The sequence below is a fragment of the Callithrix jacchus genome, chromosome X, assembly GCF_049354715.1.
Source record: "Callithrix jacchus isolate 240 chromosome X, calJac240_pri, whole genome shotgun sequence".
NCBI classification, from domain to species: Eukaryota; Metazoa; Chordata; class Mammalia; order Primates; family Cebidae; genus Callithrix; species Callithrix jacchus.
Genome location: NC_133524.1, coordinates 130,016,826 through 130,043,494, shown reverse-complemented (window position 1 = coordinate 130,043,494; position 26,669 = coordinate 130,016,826). Strand labels below are relative to the sequence as shown.

Sequence of the window (26,669 nt, the reverse complement as noted above, 5' to 3'; positions counted from 1 at the left end):
GACCTGTGAAAAATGCAGATTTCTGGGCTGTAGCAGGCGGAATTCTAATGGCTCTCAAAATTCCTGCCTCCTTTAGGGATAAAAGATTTTAAGGTTTAAAAAAAAAAAAGGAAAAAAATTCCTGCCTCCTGGTGTATACACCCAGAAGAGTTCCCTCCCCTTAAGTGTGAAAAGAACGGGATAGCTGCTCCTGTGATTAGGTTATGTGGCAGACTAGAGTAAGATTCTCCTGCTAGTTTTGAAGAAGTAAGCTGCCATGTTTTAAGAGTGTCATGGGCTAGGGCATGAGCCTTTAAATAGCTGACAGCAACCCCTGCCCAGCAGTCAGTGAAAAAAACGGGCCCTCATTCCTACAAAATCAAAAGGAACTACATTCTGCCAACAACCTGAAAGAACTTGGAAGAGGACTGTGAGACCCTTGATTCAGCCTGATAAGCCCCTGAGCAGAGCACACAGCTAACCTGTACTAAGGAAGTATAAAACACATGTAAGGGAATGATACATATCAACTTTAAGGATAACTGTCACATTTCTGTTATGTGAGGGAATGAAGGGAAAGAAATGGGGCATTAGTTGTATTATGACCTTTAATTTCTTTAAAAAAAATAAGATCAGAAGCAAATATGGCAAAATGTTAATATTGTGTGGTGGGTACATAGGTATTGAGCATATCCTTTCTTCTGAGTTCAAATATTTCATAATTAAAATTAAATGCAGGCCAGGCACAGTGGCTCATGCATATAATCCCAGCACTGTGGGAGGATGGCTCGAGGCCAGGAGTTTGAAACCAGACTGGCCAACATGGCAAAATCCCATCTCTATTAAAACACACACACACACACACACACACACACACACACACACACACACAGAGCCAGGCATGGTGGGGCGCATCTGTAGTCCCAGCTACTTGGAAAGCTGAGGCATGAGAATTGCTTGAATCTGGGAGGCAGAGGTTGCAGTGAGCTGAGATCACACCACTGTACTCCAGCCTGGGCAACAGAGTGAGACTTTGTCAAAAAAAAAAAATTAAATGCAAAAGGTCCAAGTGAGTTGAGGAGGAAAGGGGTACCAAGGAAGGTTTTGTGAAGGTGACTTTTGAGCTGGGCTGCCTTAATTAAATGACTTAAACGTGGGATAAGAAGGGAGGGAATAAGAATAAGGACATTTCAGGTACAAGAAATAAGGAACAAACAGTGAAACAACCTAATGTCTGTCAAGCAATGAATGGAAAACGGAATTCAGATGGTCTCCAACTTACAATGGTTAAACATGAGATTTTTGAACTTCAGATAGATTTATCAAGGTAGTAAATCCATTTTCAACTTAAGGAGGGTTTATCAGGACACAGTTAAGTTGAGGAACACCTGTATATCCATACATTTTTGCAATAAAAAGAAATGAGTGCAGAACATGAATGAAACTCCACAACATGAATGAACTTTGAAAACATTAAGCTAAGTGAGAGAAGCCAGATACAAAAGGCCACATATTGTGTGATTCTACTTATACAAAATGTCCAGAATAGGCAAATCTTATAGATAGCAAGCAGATGATCAGTTTTCTAGGTGCTAGGAGAAGGGGAAATGGGGAGTGATGGCTAAGGGGATTGGGTTTCTTTGTGGGGCAATGAAAATGTTTGAAAATTGAATGTGATGACAATTGCACAATGCTGCGAATATAATAAAAAGGCATTGAATTGTACACTTTAAATGGGTGAAAGGTGTGATATGTGAGTTATAGCTCAATAAAACTATTATTTTAAATAAATAAATAAAGAACAAACAACAGGGGCAGGAAAATGGAGGTATAAGCTCTGGGAAGCAGTGAAAAGTATGGAGAAAATGAAAGGAAGCTTCTGGAAAACAAGGTTGGTAATGTATATTGGAGGTCACACTGAAAAACTCTAAAGAATGTAGCCTAAAGACTAAAGAATGGGAGAAAGGGGTCTGAGTAAGAGGCAGGATCACAAGCTGTGCTTTAGATGTTAGTAGAATTCAGTAAGACAGAAAGATTTCAACAGATGACCACAGACCAAAAAATATATATATATAGGAAGTAGATAGGGTGAAAACGTGAGATTTTATATAGGATGGCCAGGGAAGGCCTTAATGAGAAAGTGATTCATGAGTAAAAACAAGGGCTCCTAAACCTTAGCATACATCAGAATCACTCAGAGACTTGTTAAAGCATACCTTGCTGGGTTTCATTACAGATATTTTGATTCAGTAGGTTCTTGTCTGATATTAATACTTTTGGTCTAGGGACCACACTTTGAGAACCACTGAGCTAAAAGGAAGTAAAGGTTTCCCTTAGCCTACTAGCTGGTAACCCTAAGAGACTGTTTAGCCTCTCTGTGCTGAGATACAAAATACTTTAAGACATAATAACAAATGGAAATAGTCTATAAATTAGAAATATTATTTTATGTACCAAATATTACATAAGACAGTCTAAGCAAGATATATATTGATATATAAAATATAATATAAATATGTGTATGTGTATATATATATATATATATATAGAGAGAGAGAGAGAGAGAGAGTTATGTTTAGAAAGAAAATATTTCAAACTAAAAGAGAGAGGTAGGAAATACATCATTCCATTATTGGTAAAAACAAATTATTAAGTAGTCTTTACATAAAACCCGTTTCACTCCTTTAGAACACAAGCCCACCATTAAAACTGATGCAGAGGAATTTCTTTCCCTGGCTTACCCTTAGGATGGTGCACACTAAGTTAGAAAAATCATAAATGTTGTATTAAAAGTAAATGTGAACTTACTTCCACAATCAAGACATTCTAGAAGAAAAAGAGAAATGAAAATCAGTACAATGAATAAGACAGTATTTCCAATTATAAGTCAAATCATATCCTAACAACCCCAAGGAATTATCCAAACTCTTGTTTTTAGATACATTATATCAAACTCTCCTTTAAACAAGTAGGCCATCTGCTGGAATTTGGAAGCCTGTCATACAGAAATTTTCATTGTGATGGAAATTTTAAAAGCACAATTTGACCCATCTGTTTTTTAAGACACTTTTATTACTTAACGGGAGGTCTAATCTTGGGCAAGTCTTGAAATTTCTCTGGCCTCAGTTTCCCATGTGTTAAATGAGAAACTTGAACTAGTTGGTCTCTTATAGTCTCCTGCCTATAACATTCTAAGAATTATATTTGTACAATAACTCAAAAAGCATATAATTTAATTTACCATATGTACTCTAATTCAAAATATATTTTCTCATTAGGCTAAAATTGATCTGCATTTTCTGGATGTGTCGATATTCTTGGATTAGACTAAAAAATGATACCAATGCTTCCCCTCACCATAAACCCTCACTTTACTTTCTACATTTAAGAATTTTATAGCTGGAAGAGCCCTTAAGAGAAAATACAGAAAATGCCATCTAATAATTACCCCTCAAAGCAGAGAAAGTCTCATCTGTTCTTATGCTAGTTATAAGAATGAGGTAGCATTTCACATAATGGTTATAAACATTGCCACAAGAAGATTCATGCGTATTGTTTATCTGTAGCTCTCTTATAACTATAGCATCAAGATTTTAGTGTTCTATATATTCTTCTAAGACAGTGTTTACCAGAGTAGGGCACACAAGATCCACTGAGTTGCAAGAAAGATTAGAACTGCTTAATTCTTTACCTCACCTTGTTTAATCTATATTTTTATATGTATTTTATAATATATATAATATTACCGCAAATCATATATAATTTAAAAATGCATATATTAGGGGTAAAGGCTAAGAAAACTTTTTCTAAATTGGGCATGCAAATACAGGTTTGAAGACTCACTGTTATAGGTATCAAAAGTAAAATTTTAGCCAAGTAAAGCTTTAACCTTTTTATGTCTCAAAGCAGTTTATCTTTGGAGGTACGATCTCTTATAAGCCTAAACAGGTCCAATTACAGAATGAAGTAAGGCTAGCCCATAACTTGTGCCAAGAAATTCATACTACTTCGCTCAGGCTGAGTTATCCTCAGTGAAGCAGCTATAAACAACTGCGGCCTATTGATAGCCTATTTTACAGGCAGGAAAAAATTACCTTTTATTCAAAGTGGAGCTCAGGATATGGGGAGAAAATGAATACAAAAAATAGGAACAATCCAAAGGCACACAGCCAATGAGTAACAAAATTATGTTTTTTTCCCATTTGTACAAAGTCCCAGTAAATTCTAAGTAAATTGCAAATTTAATAATACACTTTAAAAAACCATGTAACTGTTCAAATGAATCCCAGCACAGTACAAGGAATACAGATACTAGAGTCTAAAAATAAAAGAATACCATTATTGAGTTTTAATGTTAGATCAAGTAGTTACAGCTCTACTTAATAAATGACAAAAATGAGGATAAGAGGCCATTTGATACAATGAAAATAGCCAGTAAGTGGTATTAAGGACTTGAACACAGGTATTCGGGGTCCAAAGTTCATATGCTCAAGAACTAACTGGAAAAAAAGGGAAAAATATTTATATACATATATATCTGCACACAAAAATGCTCCCAAAAGATAAAATGAGGCCAGGCACAGTGGGTCACACCTGTAATCCCAGTAATTTGGGAGGCTGAGGTGGCAGATCACTTGAGGTCAGGAGTTTGAGACCAGCCTGGTCAACATGGTAAAACCCTGTCTCTACTAAAGATACAAAAATTAGCTGGGCATGGTGGTGCGTGCCTGTAATCCCAGTTACTTGGGAGGCTGAGGCAGGAGAATCACTTGAACTGGGAGGGGGAGCTTACAGTGAGCCAAGATTGCACGTCTGCACTCCAGCAGCAGAGTGAGACTCCATCTCAAAAAAAAAAAGATAAAATGAAACAGCAAGTTCAAATAATCCCATAATCTTACCACTAAGAAATAACTTTCACTCAGTCTATACTTACTGATTTTTCCATAGCAAATGTACTTTACTGTGACTATCATGAAAACAAAGTTACTTTAGAAACAGAGATCTGTTTCAGATCAGATCTATGTAGTAGAACAGAGCCATTAGGTGGGAAAGACGAGATCAAACTAAATCACGGAAGGCCTAAAAGGCTAGGTCCATTCCAGCACTCAAAACTGATTAGATGAGTAATGGCTTTGATGGCCTCTAAATATGGACAAAGCATGCTGAAAGGGAAGGACAGGTCTAGCAGTGGTATATGAAATGAACAGGAGGGGCAAAGAGTCAACATATTCTAATTTCTCCTCTGAAGTTTTCCAAAGATGCTGAGGAGGACATTAGTTTGGCATGACCCTGATATAGGACCAGAGAATTTCAGTTTTATATGTTAAAGTTTTCTTATAGATATTCATTCAAGTAAGCAATGAACACTAAAAATCTAAAGGAAGAAAAGAGCTTTAAAGTCAGATCTGCATTCAAATTCAAGCTCTACCACTTACTGGTTCTGTGACTTCAGGCAAGTCTTTTAACCTTACTAAGTCTTAATTTCCTGATCTGTAAAATGGGGATATGCTCTCCCTCACAGGATTGTTGTGAAACTTTTATGAGAGGCCGGGAGCAGTGGCTCACACCTGTAATCCCAGCACTTTGGGAAGCCAACGTGGGTGGATCATGAGGCCAGGAGTTCAAGACCAGCCTGGCCAAGATGGTGAAACCCTGTCTCTAGTAAAAATACAAAAATTAGTCGGGCATGGTGGCAGGCACCTGTAATCCCAGATACTCAGGAGGCTGAGGCAGAGAATTGCTTGAACCCAGGAGGCGGAAGCTGCAGTGAGCCAAGATTGTACCACTGCACTCCAGCCTGGGTGACAGAGTCACTCCATCTCAAAAAAAGAAACTTTTATGAGATTAACGCCTTTATGTTTGGCACAGTGTAAGTAAATAACTGGCAACTTCAAAAAAAAAAAGCAGCAGCATTCCATCATTTATTACTAATTACTCAAAAAGTTTTTCAATGTACTAGAAGAGAAATATTCAAAATACCTTAATATCTCCATTATTTTCAGTTAAAGAGTATGCTTCTGAACAACCAATGGGTCAATCAAAAAATCAAAAGCGAAATCTAAAAACATCTTGAGATAAACTACATGGAAGCACAACATACTAAAACCAATGGTCCACACTAGGAGAATTTTAATGTACTAAGAAAACTCTTTTGAGATTTCTTAAATTAATAATATGTCTGAATTTATTGAGTACATTTATTTACCAGAAACTGTTGTTAAGAGTTCTACTTGCATTATACCACTTAATCCTTTTTTTTTTTTCTTTTCGAGATAAGAGTCTTACCCTGTTGCCCAGGCTGGAGTGCAATGGTGTGATCTCGGCTCACTGCAACCTCTGCCTCCTGGGTTCAAGTGATTCTCCTGCCTCAATCTCCCAAGTAGTTGGGATTACATGCATGTGCCACCACACCTGGCTAATTTTCTATTTTTAGTAGAGGTGGGGTTTCTCCATGTTGGTCAGGCTGGTCTTGAACTCCCAACCTCAGGTGATCCACCCACCTCGGCCTCCCAAAGTGCTGGGATTACAGGTATAAGCTACCGCTCCCGGCCTACTTAATCCTCTTAACTCTATGGCTGCTATTATCAACCTCACCCTAATCACATATGGGCCACAGAGAGGTTAAGTAACTTGCCCAAGGTTACAGAATTAGGGAGTATTAAGTCAGGCTTTGAATCAGTTGTCTCTGGAACTCACACTTTCAGCCACTACATGATACTGCTTTGCTATCTTTTAGGAAACTATGTGAGTCTATTTGTTTAAAAAAGGCTATCTTTCCTCTATCAATATTTTTTGAAGGATCCCAAATTAAATTTCCACAGAGGCAAACAGCAGTACTTGGCAACATGGACATTTAAGTTTAATGTTGGATTCTACTGTCTTTTTCCTACATGACCTAGGGAAAGATAATGAACCTAGATTGCTTCAAAGGGTTAAATAACCTATTTAGTTATACTATGTAAACTATCACTTAGTGATTGATTGAAAGCACAGTGTTACTAATTGACTCTTGGTATGCAGTGCTTTTTTTTCTTCCCCTTCAAGTTACATACCTTTCCAGTTAAAGTTGAGAGATCATCTCCACCAATTACTTTTATGTCCCCTGTTGACTGGTCATTCTAGTAAAAACAAAACAAAACAAAACTGTATCTATATACACACACATAGGTATATGTATATCCTTATGTATATACACAAACTTCAAATTAAATGGGAACTAGAAGATTTGAGAAGTTAGCTATCTAATGTCCATAGCATTATGATATTCTAAATGATATGAATTATAAGAATTAGGGTTCCTGAAATGAATGACTAGATAACTTTCAAGTAGAGATTAGTAAAAATTAAAAAGTCCTAATTGGTCATTACTAATCTGATGTTTTCAAGAGTCCAAAAAACAGGTTACACCCATTTTTAAGTGGGCAGCATAACGGCCACCCATCTATAATCACAGTGACTTCTGAATTGTGAGGGAAGTTATTAGCATGACAGGTGTCTGGTTCTGGCCCTGTACAATTCCCATGAGTCAAACAAAATTGTAAGGTCTGGTCTATATCACAACCAACCCCAAGGATATGTCCCTCAAAAGTCTAGCCCAGGCCCAGTCATATTCAGCAATGTCTGGGAAACCAGATCTGATTAGTAGTCCTTTAAGGAATACCTCTTAGGCTCCCACTTTCCTGCTATCACAGAATCTAATAAAAACCCTTACAGGTGTTTCAACAGGGAACGCTCAACACCCACTGAAGTTGGTGGTGACAATGACCATAATTTGGCTGTGCTGGATTCAGGACAGAAAATTTGGGTGAAAGAGAAGGTGAACGAGAGTTTATACTTGCCCTAGCAGAGAGCAAACCATACCATACCATAAAGTCACAGCAATTACAGTGGTGCAGTACCAGCACAGTGTATGAACAAAGTAGAGCCCAGAAACAGACCCAGAAATATATGAGGATTTAGTATACAATAAAGATGGTATTTCAAGTCAGTAGGGAAAAGATGAATGATTCGATAAATGATGTTTGGTCAACTAGTAATCCATTTGGGAAAAAGTAGAAGTATGGTCCCTACCTCACAGCATACACAAATATAAATTCCAGATGGATTAAAATCTAAATGCAAAAAATAAAGCCATAAGTGGACTGGAAGAAAATATAGGAGAAATTTTTTTCACATCCATAGAAAGGGTAAAAACCTAGGCATGACATGAACCAAAACAGAAAGAAAAGTTCTGTAATGAATACCCTTTTACATATTGGGCTCCAACAATAAGAACCCATGGGAAATGGAGAATGAACAGACAGTTTATAGAAGAAAAGGCCATAAGGTGTAAAATTATGTCTATCTGAGGAACAAACAGTAAAACAACACGATTCTACTGTTCACTCACCCATACTGGCAAAACTCAAGCCTGATGATATGCTGAGGGGAAATAAGCACTCTTGGTGAGAGTATTAACTGGCATAGCCTCTTTTGAAAATAATATAGCAATACCTGTTAAAATTGCAAACATGCATGCCACTTAACCCAGTTGTCCTACTTGTGGGAATCAATGCTACAAAAACGCTGACAAGTATACAAAGGTACATTCAAGCGTGTTCACTGGGCTGGGTGCGATGGCTTCATGCCTGTAATCCCAGCACTTCGGGAGGCATAGGCAAGAGGATCGCTCCACCCTAGGAGTTCAAAACCAGCCTGAGTAACATAGTGAGACCCTGTCTCTCTTTTTACTATTAAAAAAAAAACGTTCACTGTATCAACTGTTCACAAAAATGAACCAACATATCCAGTCCATTAACAGGGAACTATTTAATCAAGTTCATCTACATGATGCAAAACCATGCAACTATTAAAAAGAACCTGGTAATCCAATGCACACAGGGACATAATAATGCTATTTAAAACACCAACTAGTAGGACACTGTGTTGCCTATGAAACCATTTTTATTCAACATTTAAACACATTTATAACAGCAATTACATGAGTAGTGAGAACGGGGCTTATGAGACTTTTCACTTTTATGTGCTATTTTTGTTATGCTTCTGTATACACATCCATTTATTATGGAGTATTATTTTTGAAAAACACAAATGGGCCAGTATGGTTTGGTGTTGCAAAGTGAGCATATGACTTCTGATATCAACCTTTGCCTATTACTTCTCATTTTAGGGAAATTACAAACATCCCTTATTCTAACTAACTTAAAACCCAGCATTTCAAACATACAGAATTGATGGCAAAAAAAAAAAAAAAAAAAAAACCAAAAAAACAGAGAAGCTTCGACAAGATGACAGTAAGTCACACTAAATAATTTATATTGTAAAGCTTGTTAAATAGTGACATCTTCTGGAAATACTTGGTATTACAGTCCAACTCCAGTTGATTACTTTTTACAGAGACAAGAGGAATAAAGAAAAAAATATTCAAGAACTGAAAAGTATGGAGTCATGGAACAATTGCTGTGATCCAAAGGCTATGGTGATAAGACAAGAAACAAGAGAACTCCAAGCAGTAAGGCATTGCTGTTCTATTAGCACCCAAACCTCCATACTCCTGTTTGCCCCAAGGCTTTTAAAAAAATAGAGACAGGATCTCACTATTTTGCCTAGGCTAGTCTTGAACTCCTGGACTAAAGCGATCCTCCTCTCTTGGCCTCCCAAAGTGCTGAGATTACAGGCTTGAGTCATCATACCTGGCAATTTATTTTTTCTTAACTCTCTTGCTTGGCCTATAGCCACCAAAATGTAAGCTAATAAAAAATATAAGATTAATGGAATAGTTCACTACATTGGAATGCAGGTATAGGTGCCAAAATTGTACACAAATAGCATACATGGATCAATTACCCCACCTGGTGGCCAAAGGAACTGTGTGATCCTCACTCCTTGGCTGTCTGGAACAAGCTTCCCACTAGATCCCTTTATTGAGTGCCTCCCTCATCTTTAATCATGGCGAAGTCTGGGGTAACAAGACTCGCAAAGGTGAGGGGAAAGCTTCTGCCAGAGTTGCTCTACCCTCTTCTCTACTGTCCTATCTCCTCACTCCTCTCAGCCAAGGAGTCCAATCTGTCCTGAACTCAGAATGTCACTGTCAACTATATAAAATTGCCAGAGTCCTTTTGGACTACAAACACATGCCCCCTTAATGTGTTTATCTGTATTTTGTCTACCTCTTTGGTCAAGGTGGAAAAATAAGAAGGATGATAGGGAAGAACTTTGTTTATGCCTACTTGCCCACCCCTAGGAATTTTGAAAACCTCTAGGTGGAAATAAGAACTGCACCATGCTATAGGTGAAGAGGAGGAAAAGCTGTACAGAAATGCATAATAAATCAGCTGGAAAAGAACTGCTTGGAACAAACAGGAAGGTTGAACTATAAGGAGAGAAAGCAGAGAGGCTAATCAACAAGGCTGGGTTCCCAAGAGGGATGATGAGAGTACTAATAAGGTAGGAAGTCCTAGCTCCACGTCCTCTTAGTGGCTTACTACTATGTAGCTGGCTTTCTGTAGTGAACTTCAGACCTTTCTTTTAGAATCCTAGAATGGAATTTTCTTTTTTTTTTTTTTGAGAGAGAAGGAAAGAAAGAAAAAAAATGAGTAAAGGAGAGGAAGAAAGAGGAAGAGAAAGAGAGAGGGTGAACAGAAATATTGCTTTATTCTGAAAAAAATGGGTATTAATAATGGCCAATCAATGTTTCATTTAAACCTATGAGTAGGTGTGATGTGGTATTGACAAGAATGTATATTTTATGTATTTGAAGTGGAGAGCTCTATAAATATTTATTAAGTTTACTTGTTCTGGATCTGAGCTCGAGTCCTTGATACCCTTATTAATTTTGTCTCATTGAATCTAAGTTTCTATGTGTCTGGGAGTTAGGCTCGTTAGCTCTTGTTGCATTGATCCTTTTACCACTATATCTTTGTTGCTTTAAAATCTATTTTATCAGATACGAGAATTGCAACTCCTGCTTTTTATTTATTTATTTATTTTTGCTCTCCATTTGGTTGGTAAACCTTTCTCCATCCCTTTGTTTTGAGTCTTTGTGCATCCTTGCATGTGAAACAGGTCTGGATGTAACATGCCGTTGGGTTTTGGCTGTGTCTTTTGATTGGGGGATTTAGTCAATTTAAATTTAGGGTTACTGCCATTTGATGTTGACTGGCTGTTTTATCCATTCGTTGGTGTAAATTCTTCTTTATGTTGATGCTCTTTGCTTTTTGGTATATTTTTAGAAAGGCTAACACTGGTTGTTTCTTTCTATGTGTAATGCTTCTTTCAGAAGCTCTTGTAAAGCAGGCCTGGTGGTAATAAAATCTCTGAGTACTTGCTTGTTCATAAAAGATTTTATTTTTCCTTCAGTTGTGAAGCTTAGTTTGGCTGGATATGAAATTCTGGGCTGAAGGTTCTGTTCTTTGAGGATGCTGAATATTGGCCCCCACTCTCTTCTGGCTTGTAGAGTTTCTGCTGAGAGATCTGCTGTAAGTCTGATAAGCTTGCCTTTGTGGGTAACCTGACCTTTCTCTCTGGCTGCCCTTAGTATTTTCTCCTTTGTTTCAACCCTGGTGAATCTAATGATTATGTGCCTTGGGGTTGCTCTTCTTGAGGAATATCTTTGTGGTGTTCTCTGTATTACCTGGGGTTGAATATTGACCTGCTTTGCTAGTTTAGGAAAATTTTCCTGAATGATATCCTGAAGGGTATTTTCCAGCTTGGATTCATTCTCTCCGTCGCATTCAGGTACACCTATCAAACGTAAATTTGGTCTTTTCACATAGTCCCACATTTTTTGGATACTTTGCTCATTCGTTTTTATCCTTTTTTCTCTAATCTCGTCTTCTTGTTTTATTTCATTAAGTTGGACTTTGACCTCTGATATCCCTTCTTCTGCTTGAACAATTCGAGTGTTTAAACCTGTGCATACTTCTCGGAGTTCCTGTATTGTATTCTTCAGTTCCATTAATTCACTTATATTCCTCTCTAAGTTGTCTATTCTCAATAAGTTTTCATCAAACCTTTTTTCAAAGTTCTTAGTTTCTTTACGTTGGGCTAAAACATGTTCTTTTAACTCACAGAATTTTCTTATTATCCATTCCCTGAAGTGTGATTCTGTTATTGGGATGCGCTCGTTCTCCATCAAGCCTTTTTCCATTGTTGATGTGGAACTGTGATCATCTTTAGAGGGAGAGGCGTTCTGATTTTGAGTATTCTCAGCCTTTTTACGCTGGTTTCTTCCCATCATTGTAAATTTATCCTCCTGTCGTCTTTGAAATTACCAACTTTCAGATTAGGTCTCTTGAGTGGACGTCCAAGTTGTTAGTTCCCAGGGCCAGAACAGCGACGTTAAGACTGATGGTGCTTTTCTGCCCAGGATTCTCCTGTCGGGCTTCCTTCTTGTGTCCGTAATAGGCGACTCTGCCTCCCTGGGGCTCCAAACCTCGGTCAGAAGGGGAACCAGTCTTGTTTACTCTGCGCCGAGAGCTGCTGCGCCGAGAGCTGCCATGCCAAGGTGCTGTCACAGCTGCTGCGCCGGCCTCAGGAGTTGTGCTGGGGACCCGCGTGGGTCCTCCAAACCTCGGTCAGAAGGGGAGCCAGCCCTGTTTACTCTGCTCAGAGAGCTGCCACGCCGAGGTGCCGGCAAAACTCCAGCCACAAGAGTTGTGCTGGCGACCAGTGTGACTCCTCCACTGGGGATCTTCTGCTCTGTGAGCGACCAGAATTTGTCTGAAAGTGTGGCGTCCTCTAGTTCTCTGCGCTTTCACTGAGAGCTGCAATTCCGAGATGTTTGCAATCGGCCATCTTGGATCGTTCTTTAGAATGGAATTTTCTTATTGGAAAACAGTCATTCTCTCGACATTCAGGTAGGCCCCAAGTCTACCACAATCAATCACATTTTCCCTTCATATCATAATCTTTCGACCATCCTCTGTGCTTTTACTGTTTTTCTATACCCTGATTAAATGCCAACAAAAATGAGAATGTTAGAATCATATATTTTTAGAGGTAGATTGTATCTCTGATAAAAAATGGCAGATATTCCAATTTCCAAAATACATATGCAGAAAAAAGAAGTATGGAAGGATATACGCCCAGGCAATAAGTGTATTTATTTACTTGTATTTTATGAATTCTTTTAAATAAACATATTGCTTTAAAAAAAAGGTTTTTAATCAGTTAAAAAATGACACTGGTGAAGCAGGGCCCTTAGAGATCATCTAGTCCTATACTGTCCCATACAGTAGCCACTAGCCACATGTGGCAATATATGTTACTTAAAAATTCAGTTTCTGTGTTGCACAAGATGTGTCAAGTGCTCAAAAGCCACATGTCACTTGTGGCTCTATACCACACAGCAGAGACATAAAAGATTTTCATCCTCAAAGAAAGTTCTATTGAATAGCACTGCTCTAATTAAATGAAAAAACACCATTTAGCACAACATAATAATAAAAAAGATTGAAAAGGTAGTGCTGATACTTAAAAACCTGGTATTTTCAGTCAGGTATGGTGGCTCAATTCCTGTAATCCTAGCACTTTGGGAGGCTGAGGTGGGAGGATCACTTAAGCCCAGGAGTTCTAGTCCAGCCTGGGCAACATGGTGAAACCCTGTCTCTATAAAAATTACAAAAAATTAGCTGGGTGTGGTGGCATGCACCCTGTAGTCCCAGCTACTTGGGAGGCTGGAGTGGGATATCACCTGAGCTGGGGAGGTCAAGGCTGCAATGAGGTAAGATTGTACCATCACACTCCTGCCTGGGTGATAGAGTGAGAGCCTGTCTCAAAAAAAATCTGGTATTTTTAAGTACACTATTTTCAAACATTCAGAAGTTATTTAATCCGATCTTCATGGTTTCCATTCTATGTCTGGTTTGGGATTAGGATCTGATAAAATAAATGTGTTCAAAAGAACCACTTCTCATGGCTATATAACAGATAATCAATATGTATTTGATAAGGAAATCATTCAGTTTTCTTCTTATTATTATTATTATTTCTTTTTTTTTTACAAAATTTGTGGTTTCAAGGGACCAAACTTGAATGCAACATTTTCATGTTCTAAGAATCAGGTGACTTACATAAAACCTCAGTTGCCTGATAAGGACTACATCAAAGTGGAAAGCCATGGGAAAGAACTAGAAAGTATACTTTTGACTCTAGTTCTGTCAAGTTTCCTTATGCCACAGATAATATGCATCCCCATTCCTGCCAAATTCTTTCCCTCACCCCTGTCTATGGTCTTGATTCAATAAATAGAAGAGCATGAATTTGCTTTAGATAGACAGACAGACAGATAAATTGACAGAGACAGACAGACAGAGACAGATAGATAGACAGATAAGACAGATAGATATACAGAGATGGAGATAGAGACAGATTTGCAGAAGATAAGTTCAAGGTAAACTAGTGTCAACATCAAAGTGGTATACCTACATCTAACTATTCTGGAGAGAAAAGCATACCTCAAAGAAATTGAGTAAATATATACAGAACAAAGTTTAAGGTGAAAGCTACTGACCTCTTGTGTATGAGACACTTTAAGAAACTAATTGGGGGCAAGTGAGAAAATGGGGAGATGTAGCTCAGAGGATACAAAGTAGCAGATATGTAGGATGAACAAGTCTAGAAATATAATGTACAACATGAGAAATATAGGTAATAAAATTGTGCTGTATTTGGGATTCACACTAAATGAAATTTTAAGTTCCTCTTGCCACCAAAAAAAGGTTAACTATGTGAGTTGAGGGATATGTTAATTTGATACATATAGATGGTTAATCTTTTACGTATCCCATAACATCATGTTGTATACCTTAAATATACAGAATACAATTTATTTAAAATAAAAAACTACTCCAATATTTTCTGCATTTTAATATGCTCAAAGAAAGTCTATTAATTTGCATTTTTGATGTTGAACAGATTGCCTAATCAAGTCACTATCAAGATCAAGACTGAAAGTTATAGCTTTTCTCTTTTGATGCCTTTGAAATATAAATAAATATAAATGCACACACACACACACACACACACACACACACACACACACACACACACACAGAGTTTTGGCCAGCTGCAACGGCTGACAACTGTAATCTCACCACTGTGGGAGACCAAGGCAGAAGGATTGCTTGAGGCCAGGAGTTTGAGACCAGCCTGAGCAACGCAGCAAGACCCTATCTCTACAAAATTTTTTTTTAAATTAGTCAGGGGTGATGACATGCACCTGCAGTCCCAGATACTTGGGAGGCTGAAGTGGAGGGTCCTTGAGCCCAGGAGTTCAAAGCTGCAATGAGCTATGACTATGCCACTGCATAAGTCTGGGCAATAAAGCAAGACCCTGTCTCAAAAAAAAATTCTAATTAAAGATAAAGAGTTATAGTTTTATGAACCTTGACTGCAACTGAGGGAAAATCCCGTAATTGGCAAAATGAATTCTGTCTGCTTGTAAAAATTCTGACTAATAGAGAATTAATAATAGGAAGCCCATATTAGAGGATCCACATCAGTTAAAAAGTTTTTCCAAATAACAGTGATTTTGAGTTCTGCAGAGTTAAAAGACCGGGTTCGAATCAAAGACTTGTATGATCTTGAGTAAGTTACTTACTCCCTCTGTGACTCACTGTTCACAAATGTAAATGAAGATAATTTGTAACTCAAAAAAAAATGAAAAAGTTTTCTCTAAGATTGCAAATCCTAAGGATAAGTTCATTTTTTTTAAATTTCATTTTAATATCAGTCGTTTAGTCTGTATACACTATAATGCAGACTAATTTTCCCTCTGCTTAAGGTCTACACAAAAACATTTACAATAAAATTTACTTGTATATCAACTTTTCCTCCTGGGGCTTCGTTTTTTCTTTTTCTTTTTTTGGATTTTTGAGCCCAGGAGTTTGAGACCAACCTGGGCAACATGACAAAACCCTGTCTCTACAAAAAAATACAAAAATCAGTCAGGTGTGGTGGCACACACCTGTGGTCCTGGCTACTCTGGAGAGTGAGGTGGAAGGATTGCTTGAGCCCATGCAGAGGTTGCAGTGAACCAAGATAGCGCCACTGCACTCTAGCCTGGGTGACAGAGCAAGACCCTGTGGCAAAAAAAAAGTCACTATAAAACTGAAATAAATTCACAACAAAAGAAATACATTTGCATACTTAACCTTTTTATTTATTTACTTATTTTTAATATTTTGAGACGGCATCTCACTATGTTGCCTAGGCTTGTCTTGAACTCCTGGGTTCCAGCCATCCTCCCATCTTGACTTCCCAAAATACTGGGATTACAGGTGTGAGCCACCATGATTGGCCCATATTTAACTTTCACTTTCTGAATATTACAGAAAAGGTCATCAAATATACAGTACTATATTTCATTATTCTAAGATGCACATTCACATTTTATTAATAACAGCTCTAAAATTGATAAATTACAATTGAAGGCAATTTATAACTATAACTGCAAGTGTTTTCTTTCCTGGCAGTATAAAAAATAGTGTTAAGTTTTAAAATCAGTGGCATCTTTAATTTAATGAAATAGATATTTGGAATCCCCACATAATTTCCCATCTAGGCACAAGGTAAATAAAATCCTGGCTAGCTACTCTGATTAAAAGTATGCATATGTGTGTGTATAGAGAAAGAAAATTCTTTAAAATATTCTAAATAAAAAGTGGCAGTGATATTTGGAATGACTTAAATCCTTTACAATTTTCTACAGTTGTGTTTTCTTTCTTTTTTTTTAAAGACAGGGTCTCCCTCTGTCACTCAGGCTGGAATACAGTACTACATTCCACTCAGTCTCAAACTCCTGCAGTCTCAAACTCCAGGGCTCAAGGGATACTCCTACCTCTGCCTCCCAAGTACCTGGGACTATAGGTGCATGCTACCATGTGCAACTAACTATCTCTTTTTGTGTAGAGAATGGGTCTCATTATGTTGCCTAGGCTGGACTCAAACTCCTGGCCTGAAGTGATTCTCCCACCTTGATCTCCTAAAGCACTGGAATTACACATGTGCCACTACACCCAGCTGCATGTTTTCTAGTAAGCATTTTTTAAAATAAGAAAAATTGAGTTCTTATTTAAAAAAAAAAACAGGTGTGTTGACATCATAATGCTTCCTTATATATTCTGGAAACATTTAATAGTTCATAGAATATTTATTTAGGATCAGTATGGATCAACCAGCTTTTAACTCACTCTTTCAAATTGGTCAAGCAGCATGTAAAAATTATACTAACATCAATGTTATTAATGCTGCCAACAATTTAAAATTTCCATTTTACAGTTTTGCCAAATTAGGCTGCCTAATGTTTTATATGCATATGTGAATATCTTGCATGACAAGCTGTTGAATTATACTAAACAGGATAGAAATGTTACTTCAGGCTGGGCATGGTGACTCAAACCTGTCACCTCAGCATTTTTAGAGGCTGAGGTGGGAAGGCTGCTTGAGCCCAGGAGTTCCAGACCAGTCTGGGCAACATAGTAAGACCCCATTTCTACAAACATAAAAAAAATTAGCCAGCCATGGTGGTGCACACCTGTAATCCCAGCTACTTGAGAGGTTGAAGTGGGAGAATCACCTGATCCCAGAAGGTCAAGGCCGCAGTGAGCTGTGATCACAGTACTGCATTCCAGCCTGGGTGACAGAATGAGACCCTGTCTTTAAAAAAAAGTTACTTCAAATCAACAGATATTTTTGTTTTTATTATTTGTAGAAACAGGATTTCACTGAGTTGCCTAGGCTGCTCTAGAACCCCTGGCCTCAAGTGATTTTCCTGTCTTGGCCTTCCAAAGCCCTGAGATTACAGGCGTGAGCCATCACCAAATTAAGATATATTATCAGAAGAGCTTTCTCAATTTCTACTGTTTAACAGTATATCTTCCTTGCAAAGCTCTATAAATATACCAAAAAGCTTGGAATTGTACAGTTAAAACATGAGATTATTATGCTATATAGAATATACCCCAGTAAAGCCTTTTTTAAAAAATAAGCATGTCAATAAATACTAAATAAATAGTATCTCTACACAGAATTCCACCTAAAATACATTGCTTTCTATGTGAAAATTAACGTAAAAATATGTTTTGCTTATGTTTAAGATGTCAGGCTTTTTATCAGTTGAGGAATTCAGCTTAATAATCCTCTAAGATCTAAAACAAATAGGAAAAAAACTGTAAGTAGAAAATGGAAATAAAATGTCAAAGTGTTTCTCACTCAAAATTGCTCTTGTAACTATAAAATGCTTTTTAAAAGAAAATCTTAAACTCTCCTAACTTTTTTGCTCATATTTGCTTATTTAAAATAACATTCTGCACAAATCCCCAAAGATTAGTCATAACTTAACAAGACTGATTAAGACTGATGGGGATGGGGAAGAAGGATATAGAAGACCAATAGGATAAATCATACCATGAACTCTAAGTACAGGCTTTGACTTTAAGCTACAGTATATTAAAGGCTGGCCAGCTATACTGCCAGCATACTGACTAGAATGAAGTCCTAGTGTAAACCATCAATCAATCAATCAATCAATAACTTTTTTTTTTGAGTAAAAATCTAAATTTTGTGTTTAAACAAGTCTCTAATTCAAGCAAGACTCTGACAAGTTAAAAGGAGCTTATGAGTAGGAAGTAATGTTATGATGCATGGGCATAAAGGGTTTTAATGGGATAGGGGAAATGTCTATAATACTTAAATGGCTGCCCAATCACCTATAGGACTGACATAAAAATGGAAAAGGTCAAGAACTTAGGTCGCTCAAATAGATGATTAATGGAGAGGCTGATTGAAAGTTAAATGTAGGTAAGTGGTCTTATTCTCAATAAAAATGTGAACATAAGGTGAGTCTCTACAAAGATAGACAAGACTCATTCATGAAACAGCAAAAATTGGACATTTGTTCTAATCTTTGAAGAGTAGGAATAATTCCTATTTAAAGGAAAATACTAGCTCAAAGGAAATACCAACCCAATATAAAATCAGAAACGAAACAATAGTCTAATGTAATAAAAATCAAACATTTGTATGATCAAATTATGGATGAAAGTCACTTGTTAAAGATCACACTGATTTTGTTTCATCCATAGTGTCAATGTTGTGATGCATTTCAACTGTGACACAGGCAGAGTTACCGTGGATCAACAGTGGTTTCTGGCATGACTCACTGTCTTGAGTATACCTGCACTCCCCCTTTTCTTAAAGTGGTTTCTTCAATTCACCAATGCTCTAGCTCTCCATGTGCTTTCTAGAAAACAAGGGTTGACCCACCTTATTTGTCAAACCTAGTTCCAAAGGACTTATGACTCCCCTGCAAACGAACCTAGCTCAAGAGAGGATATCTGCCATCAGTGAGTATGTATAGTGAAAAAAGCATCCCAAGTCCCAAGAACTATTCCTAAAAGGAGTTTAATAAAAGAAAAACAAAACAAAACAAAAAAAACACACACACACACCTGTAAAATAAGTATATATCCTCCAAGGTAACTAGTTTAAAAAAGACAATATTTGCTTTGATGTAAAGTACTAGTGAATACGTTAGAAAAATCTCACTATAACCAGTGAAATGAACTAAATATGGTTTGCAGAAATTCAAAGAAAATATTAAAAAACCTACTGCTGCCATTAAAGAGAATCATACATTAAATATACTCACACAATAGCTCTTCAGTCTGATAAAATCTACAGTCATAGGAATGGATCTATCACTATTTCTATTCAGTGCTTTGATGTAATCCAGCAGGTCAGCAAAGAATTTATAGCCCCCCTTGAGCACACAGAGGGCTACAATGTGATGGCCTCCCATCTCCTTCATCACATCTCGAGCAAGACGTTCAGTCCTAAAGAAATGAAATCAGGAATTTAATAGAGAGTTTCAAACATTAAACTTTATGACAAACACCTCTTAGTCATTAAACTTCCACACCAGCCTGGGCAATATAGTGAGACCCAATCCTGGCAAAAAAAAAAAAAAAAAATTAGCCAGGCATGGTAGCACACCCTTGTAGTCCCAGCTACTTGAGAGGTAAGGTGGGAAAAGCACTTTAGTGCAGGAGCTTGAAGCTGGAGTGAACTGTGATTGTGCCACTGGACTCCAGGCTAGACAACAGAGCAAGATCTTGTCTCAAAAAATGCATTAAAAATATTTTAAAAATCTTCCAAGTAACACATCCTTTGCCCCCAGCAAGCATATCCTTATTTCATAAAGTAAAAAATTTGATACCTTCAAAAAAGCCAAGCATACCATATCATATCATTTGCAATTTAAAAAAATTACAAATAAAAACAAGATAATGTTTTCACCTATAAACTGGCAGGTTCTGATTAAATGAAATTTCTTGGATAATATTAAAAGAGATTGTCGAGACTAGGCCAGTGGCTCACGCCTATAATTACAGCACTCTGGAAGGCTGAGGTGGGCCAGATCGCTTGAGCCCAGGAATTCAAGACCAGCCTGGGTAACATGGTGCACCCTGTTTCTACAAAATATAAAAACATTAGCTGGGAGTGGTGGCGCACACCTCTATTCCCAGCTACTAGGAGGTTGAGGTGGGAGGATCGCTTGAGCTCAGGAGGTTGAGACAGCAGTGAGCTGTGATCACTCTGCTGCACTCCTACCTGGGCAACAGAAACCCTGTCTCAAAAAAAAAAAAAAAGAGAGAGCGATTGTGAGGAAAAAGACTCTCATATAACATCAGGAGTATAAAATGATTCAACTTCTTGGAGGATAATTTGGCAATACCAAAATATTCAATAAACTCTTTCCCCTTGACCCAGAATTTCCACTTGAATAAGGCTGAACAAGTACCAAACATGTAAAAGAATGTTTCTTCTAGTACAGTCTGTAAGAACAAAATAATGCCTATCAATAGTGGACTGGTTAAATCAGTTATAATACCTACATAAGATGGAATGCTATGCGACCATTAAAATATATTAGATAGCTCTAGATGCACTAATATGAAAAGTGACCAATAAAATTTAAAATTACACTCATCTTAAAATATAAATGTATATATGCACATTTGCATATAGTATACGTGCACAGCCAGTGTTTGGGAAGAAATGTGTACAGAAGGCTGAAAGGAGAGAACTTTAGTCTTCTTGTTTATAGCCTCCACAGTTAGAATGTTTTATAACACAAACATTTTGATATTATAATTTTAAAATAAAACTACAGACTGGTCAGACATACAAGGCAAGCATTCAATACCAGGTAAGGTTTTTTCATTGTAATTGATTTGGTGGAAAATTTTCAAGCTAGATGTGCATAATAATAAAAATATGACCTTGCCTTCAAGTGATTGAGCCCCAGTCCATTACCCTGTTTAGGGCCGAGAAATGCAAGACTCTGACTAGAGTTCCTTCTTCCATTTCCCTTCAATGTTTACTTTGTTCTAGTCCCTACAGACTCCCACTAAACCACAACTTATACTGAATTAGTAAGGACCTCCTCTTTTTTTTTTGATAAAGAAGACTTTTAAAATAGAAAGCATCTATTATTTAATAAATTGACCTAGTTTACGTTCAAATAGCAAGTACTCAGAACAGTTGCTGACATTTGAAATTAATACAAGAAAAAGTAAAAATCTTCATTTTAAGATCTTTACTAACCTGTCCATAATTAGTCCATGAGGAATGAACACCCTTTCCAAATCCTCAGCATAATGATTAGGTATGCAAAATAAATCAAGGTCATAACCTGGTTCATCATCACTAATCTGAAAAAGAAATATAGCTGTCTCAATAAAAGCATTACAGGATACAAACATTTGATTGGATTTAGATGTTAAAAAATAACCTTAGTCAATCAGAGAAATTTTGGTATAAGATGATATTAGCAACTGTTAACTTTGTAGGTATGATAATGATTATGTAAGAAAACAACAGGCCAGGCATGTTGGTACACCTCTCTAATCCTAGCACTTTAGGAGGCTGAGGCAGGCAGACTGCCTGAGCTCAGGAGTTTGAGACCAGCCTGGGCAACATGGCGAAACCCCATCTCTACTAAAAATACAAAAAATTAGCTGGGTATGATGACAGGTGCCTGTAGTCCCAGCTACTCGGGAGGCTGAGGCAGGAGAATCACTTGAACCTGGGAGGCGAAGGTTGCAGTGAGCCAAGATTGCACCACTTCACTCCAGCCTGGGAGACAGAGCAAGACTCTGTCTCAAAAAAACAAAAAAACTATGTGTCTTAATCAAGAATGTGGAAGTAAAATGATATGATACGGAATTTCCTTTAGGTCACAAAGAGAAAAAGAAAAATTTTAAAGAGCTAAAACAAATGCAGCAAAATCTCACTATTTAGTAATATTCTAAAGATGGGTGATGAACATATGGGGATTCATTATACTATTTTCTCCACTTCTGAGTATATTTGAAAATTTAGTAAAACAAATTTTAACACACTGTAGTCTAACAAGGTAAAATATCACACTGAACAGGAAAAACTGGCATGGTGTGGTGGCTCACACTTGTAATCCCAGTGCTTTGGGAGGCTGAGACAGGAGGGTTGCTTGAGGCCAGGAGTTTGAGACCAGCATGGGTAATGTAGCAAAACCCTGTCGATACAAAAAACCATTTTTTTTTTAAGACAGAGTCTTAAAAAAGAGGTTTTATTATAGGAATGTCATTTGATTCTTTGAATTCCTTTTTAATTATATGCCAAAAATCATAGTGAGCTATTATCAAAATTATTTTTTATCATCTGTCATCTGACAACTTGATTTCATCCTCTTTTAGTTTAGCTGAAAGCAACAACAAATGGGAGAACACCAGACTTGTAAAAGTACTTGTTACTTTCTCAATATCAAGCCAATAGACTGACCAAAAAAAAAAAAAAAAAAAAAGACAGAGTCTAGCACTGTTGCCCAGGCTGTAGTACAGTGGCGGGATCTTGGCTCACTGCAATCTCTGCCTCCTGGGTTCAAGTAATTCTCCTGCTTCAGCCTCCCGAGTAGCTGTGCGCCACCATGCTCAGCTATTTTTTTTGTATTTTTAGTAGAGACAGGGTTTCACTATGTTAGCCTAGATGGTCTCGATCTCCTGACCTCATGATCTGACCACCTCAGCCTCCCAAACTCCTGGGATTACAGGAGTGAGCCACTGCACCTGGCCCAAAAAACTTTTTAAAAATTTGCCGGGCGTGGTGGTGCGTATCTGTAGTCTCAGCTACTCAGGAGGCTGAGGCAGAAGGATTACTTAAGACCAGGAGTTTGAGGCTGCAGCGAGCTATGATCATACCACTGTACTCCTGTGTGGGCAACAGAGCAAGACCCTATCTCAAAAATAAAAGCACACAAGAAAAACCGCTGGCCAGCGTGGTGGCTCATGCCTGTAAATCCAGCATTTTGGGAGGCCCAGGTGGGTGGATCACCAAGGTCAGGAGTTTGAGACCAGCCTGGCCAACATGGTGAAACCCCATCTCTACTAAAAATAAAAAAATTAGGCAGGCATGGTGGCATGTGTCTGCAGTCCCAGTTACTGGGGAGGCCGAGGCAGGAGGATGACCTGAGCCCGGGAGGTGGAGGTTGCAGTGAGCTGAAATCACACCACTGTACTACAGCTTGGGTGACACAGCAATATCCTGTCTCAAAAAAGAAAAAGAAAAACTGCTGTTTCCTCACCCCCTGCCAGTCCAAAATCCAAACAGCCTCTCTCATCTCACAGTAGGGGGAAAAAAATCACCAAAAAAGCTAAGTGATCTTTTGAAAACCCAAACTCTTAGAAGTCTAAGATTGTTATAGTTAACTCATGAAGTGCCATCATAAAAGATACTCTAATATTATTTAAGTAGAACCACATATTGGTTGTCTTGGTATGTCTAGCCCCTGGCATACAAAACATTTAATAAGACTGATACGTATCTGTGATGCTAAAATATACTATGATTACAGCTTTATAAATACTATATATGTACCTATATACAGAAAAAAACAACAAAATCATAAAAGCAATTATCTTTAAAAGAAGAGTTACAGCAAGTTTATTTAGTTATTTATTACATTGGTATATATTCTAAATTTTCTTTAATGAATAAGTCACTTTAAAAAAAATTCAGTGGTCTTATAAATTACCTTTGGCAGCATGCGTTTTTATACATACATATAAAGCATATGGGAAATTTTTAAAGGATACATTAAAGCAAAACGTACAAACAAAAAAATCAGAATACAAAAAGATAAAAAGATTGGAAAGGGAGGGAGGGAGTAAGGGTGAGTATACAGAAATATACCAAATAATGTTAAGAATCGAGAACTTGACACTTTTTTTAAACTCTTTTTTCAATTTAAATTTTTATTCTCTTTTTTTTTGAGAGACAGACTCTTGCTCTGTTGCCCAGGCTGGTCTCGAACTCCTGGGATCAAGTGATCCTCCCACCTCAGCCTCCCAAAGTGCTGGGATTACAGGTATGAACCATCATGCCTGGCCACTTTCTATACTTTAATATTTGTTTTTTCTTCATTTTCAATGTCATTTTTATTAATTTATAATGCCCATTCACCAATATATTCAGTCTATTTGAAGAAATACACCAGAAAGAATTAAATATTCTAGCCCATATGATATTCAAGACTAAATTACCTTTCAAATCATATTCAGGAAGCTGATGATAAAAGCTTTGGCAGTTTCCAAGAAATATTGGTCAAACCATAATTAAACCTCAATATATCAGTTAGTACCTATTGAACATCTCCTCTTTCAATTAGCGTTGAATTAGGTGCTTAAGGACAAGCAGCTTCTCTTTTAATACATCTAAAAATACGTATTTAAAATTTAAAATCTTATTTACAGAACTCAGTTGTATTTTGAGGCTTCCAATGCTGAGAAATTTGAGGTTTGTGTTGTGTCTCTTCCAGTCCCCAAAGCTCAGGTTGGCCTGCAATACCTGTGGGACGACTTCAGCCCCTGTGTACGTGGCCAGGAGGCTGGCAACAAACATTTTCAGGTAGGTGGACCAGGATATGCTCCTGGTCATGGCCAAGTGGGGGTGTAGTGCTATACAGTGGGCAGAAGTCAATATTGATTTGTTTTTAAACAAACATGTACTACTTTCATAGACAGAAAAAATTTCTATTCTTGGGGAAAAGATTATGCCAGATCCTCTAGGCTTAAGTGCTGATGTATCTGCTAAACCTTCACATCATATCAGAACATATTTACTATAAAAAGAATGGAAATGGGACATTTGCGTATTACCTATGTGAGCATTCCAAAAAATATTTTACAACAAATATTACTTTGATAAATTTTATGAACTGAAATTCAATTCAAGTTTTGGGAAAATACAAACCTTGCTAGATATTATTAAAATGATACTATATATATTCATTTCAGGCTCAGCAGAATATATCAGAATATATATTAACCCCATCTAATATGGATTAGTTAACAATCCAGTGGCTGGATTGACAGGAACAGTTAGAGAGACTTGGGGATTGCAACATATTCAACCACTTGACGAGAATGAAAAGGCACCATTTTGTAGTGCCTTAAAATCAAGAAGATCCAGAGTACTAAAAATGACTTCTTCCTTGAAGCTTACTCACCAACTTCCTCCCAGTTCTCACTGCATCTGCCACAAGCACAAACTAGCCCAGCCAGAACTTCTTGAAATATACACTTGTAACGACTACTGGGTCAAAATGGTTCAGTGCCTGGCTACAGGTTCTGCAGATGGACTAAGAATTTGAAGTCTCATTTATTTCAAATGAAGCCAATGTGAATTCTGCCCAGAGTTTGTGGGTAACCCCCCATCTAGGCACCAAGGAAGGAGAGCTAAGCAGATTCCTGGTACCATTAGTGCCTGAAGAGTATCTTACAGTGTTACTACTCAGTTATTTCCTTTTATATAATACTTTATATATAATCACGTATTAGAGTTTATAGAATGTGTGCCTGAAGAATATCTTACTACTCACTTATTTCCATATATATATATATAAAATTATATCTTAGTTCATAGTCAGAGGAATGCCTAGAGCAGACACGGTACAGAGCATGAATTAAGGAATAAACAGTTCATAGTCAGAGGAATGTCTAGAACAGATATGGTGCAGAGCATGATTTAAGGGAAAAACAGTTATACCAGGACAAGAATCCATGGCCCAGGCGGCAGCGTTCAGTATCGTAAAGATACCCGCTGTATGGCAGGCTTGGGGCAAGAGCCACTCCTCCTGATAAAGGAGTTGTAGGACCTTGTCCAGTTCTTGTGGAAGGCTGCCCTCAGACCGGCAATGCTGCAAGCATCCGAGGGCTTAAAACCCCTCCAGTATAATCGTGCCTTGGTGACTGCGAAATTTATCAGCTCTTGTTACGTGCTGGCTCAAAAGCATCCTCCTATAGCAATCACTGGAAGCTGCCAGCAGGTGGCTGTAGACCTTGTCAGCTCTGTAGTTGCTCAGAGCATCCTCCTATAGAATTTCTTAGAAGTAGCCTGCCCCTGGATAAGAAATATTGCACACTGCACCCTCTTCACTGAGCACAGCCTATCTCCTTGCCTCAGTGATCTAATGGGGGTGGACCCCTCACTGTGTACAGCTCACCTCCTTGTCTCAGTGACCTAATGGGGGTGGACCTCTTGCTGCTCACTGCCTACCTCCTAGCCTAGGTGACCTAATGGGGATGAACCCCCTGTTTATTCTTCATGACCCTATCACTATCCTTAAAGATGACCTCACTCACTACCCTGAC

The 26,669-nt window shown here is 37.7% G+C and overlaps 1 protein-coding gene across 2 annotated transcripts in view; it reads right to left on the bottom strand.

Moving 5' to 3' along the window:
- HPRT1 (hypoxanthine phosphoribosyltransferase 1) overlaps positions 1-26,669 on the bottom strand; it is a 43,285-nt gene that overhangs the window by 10,429 nt on the left and 6,187 nt on the right. For both annotated transcript variants that reach the window (XM_035288167.3, XM_035288166.3), the window contains exons 2-5: positions 21,589-21,695; positions 19,631-19,814; positions 7,032-7,097; positions 2,788-2,805 (exon numbers count right to left, since the gene is read on the bottom strand). In XM_035288167.3, the coding sequence (XP_035144058.2) occupies positions 2,788-2,805; positions 7,032-7,097; positions 19,631-19,814; positions 21,589-21,695 (375 nt within the window). The remainder of the gene's footprint in view (positions 1-2,787; positions 2,806-7,031; positions 7,098-19,630; positions 19,815-21,588; positions 21,696-26,669) is intronic.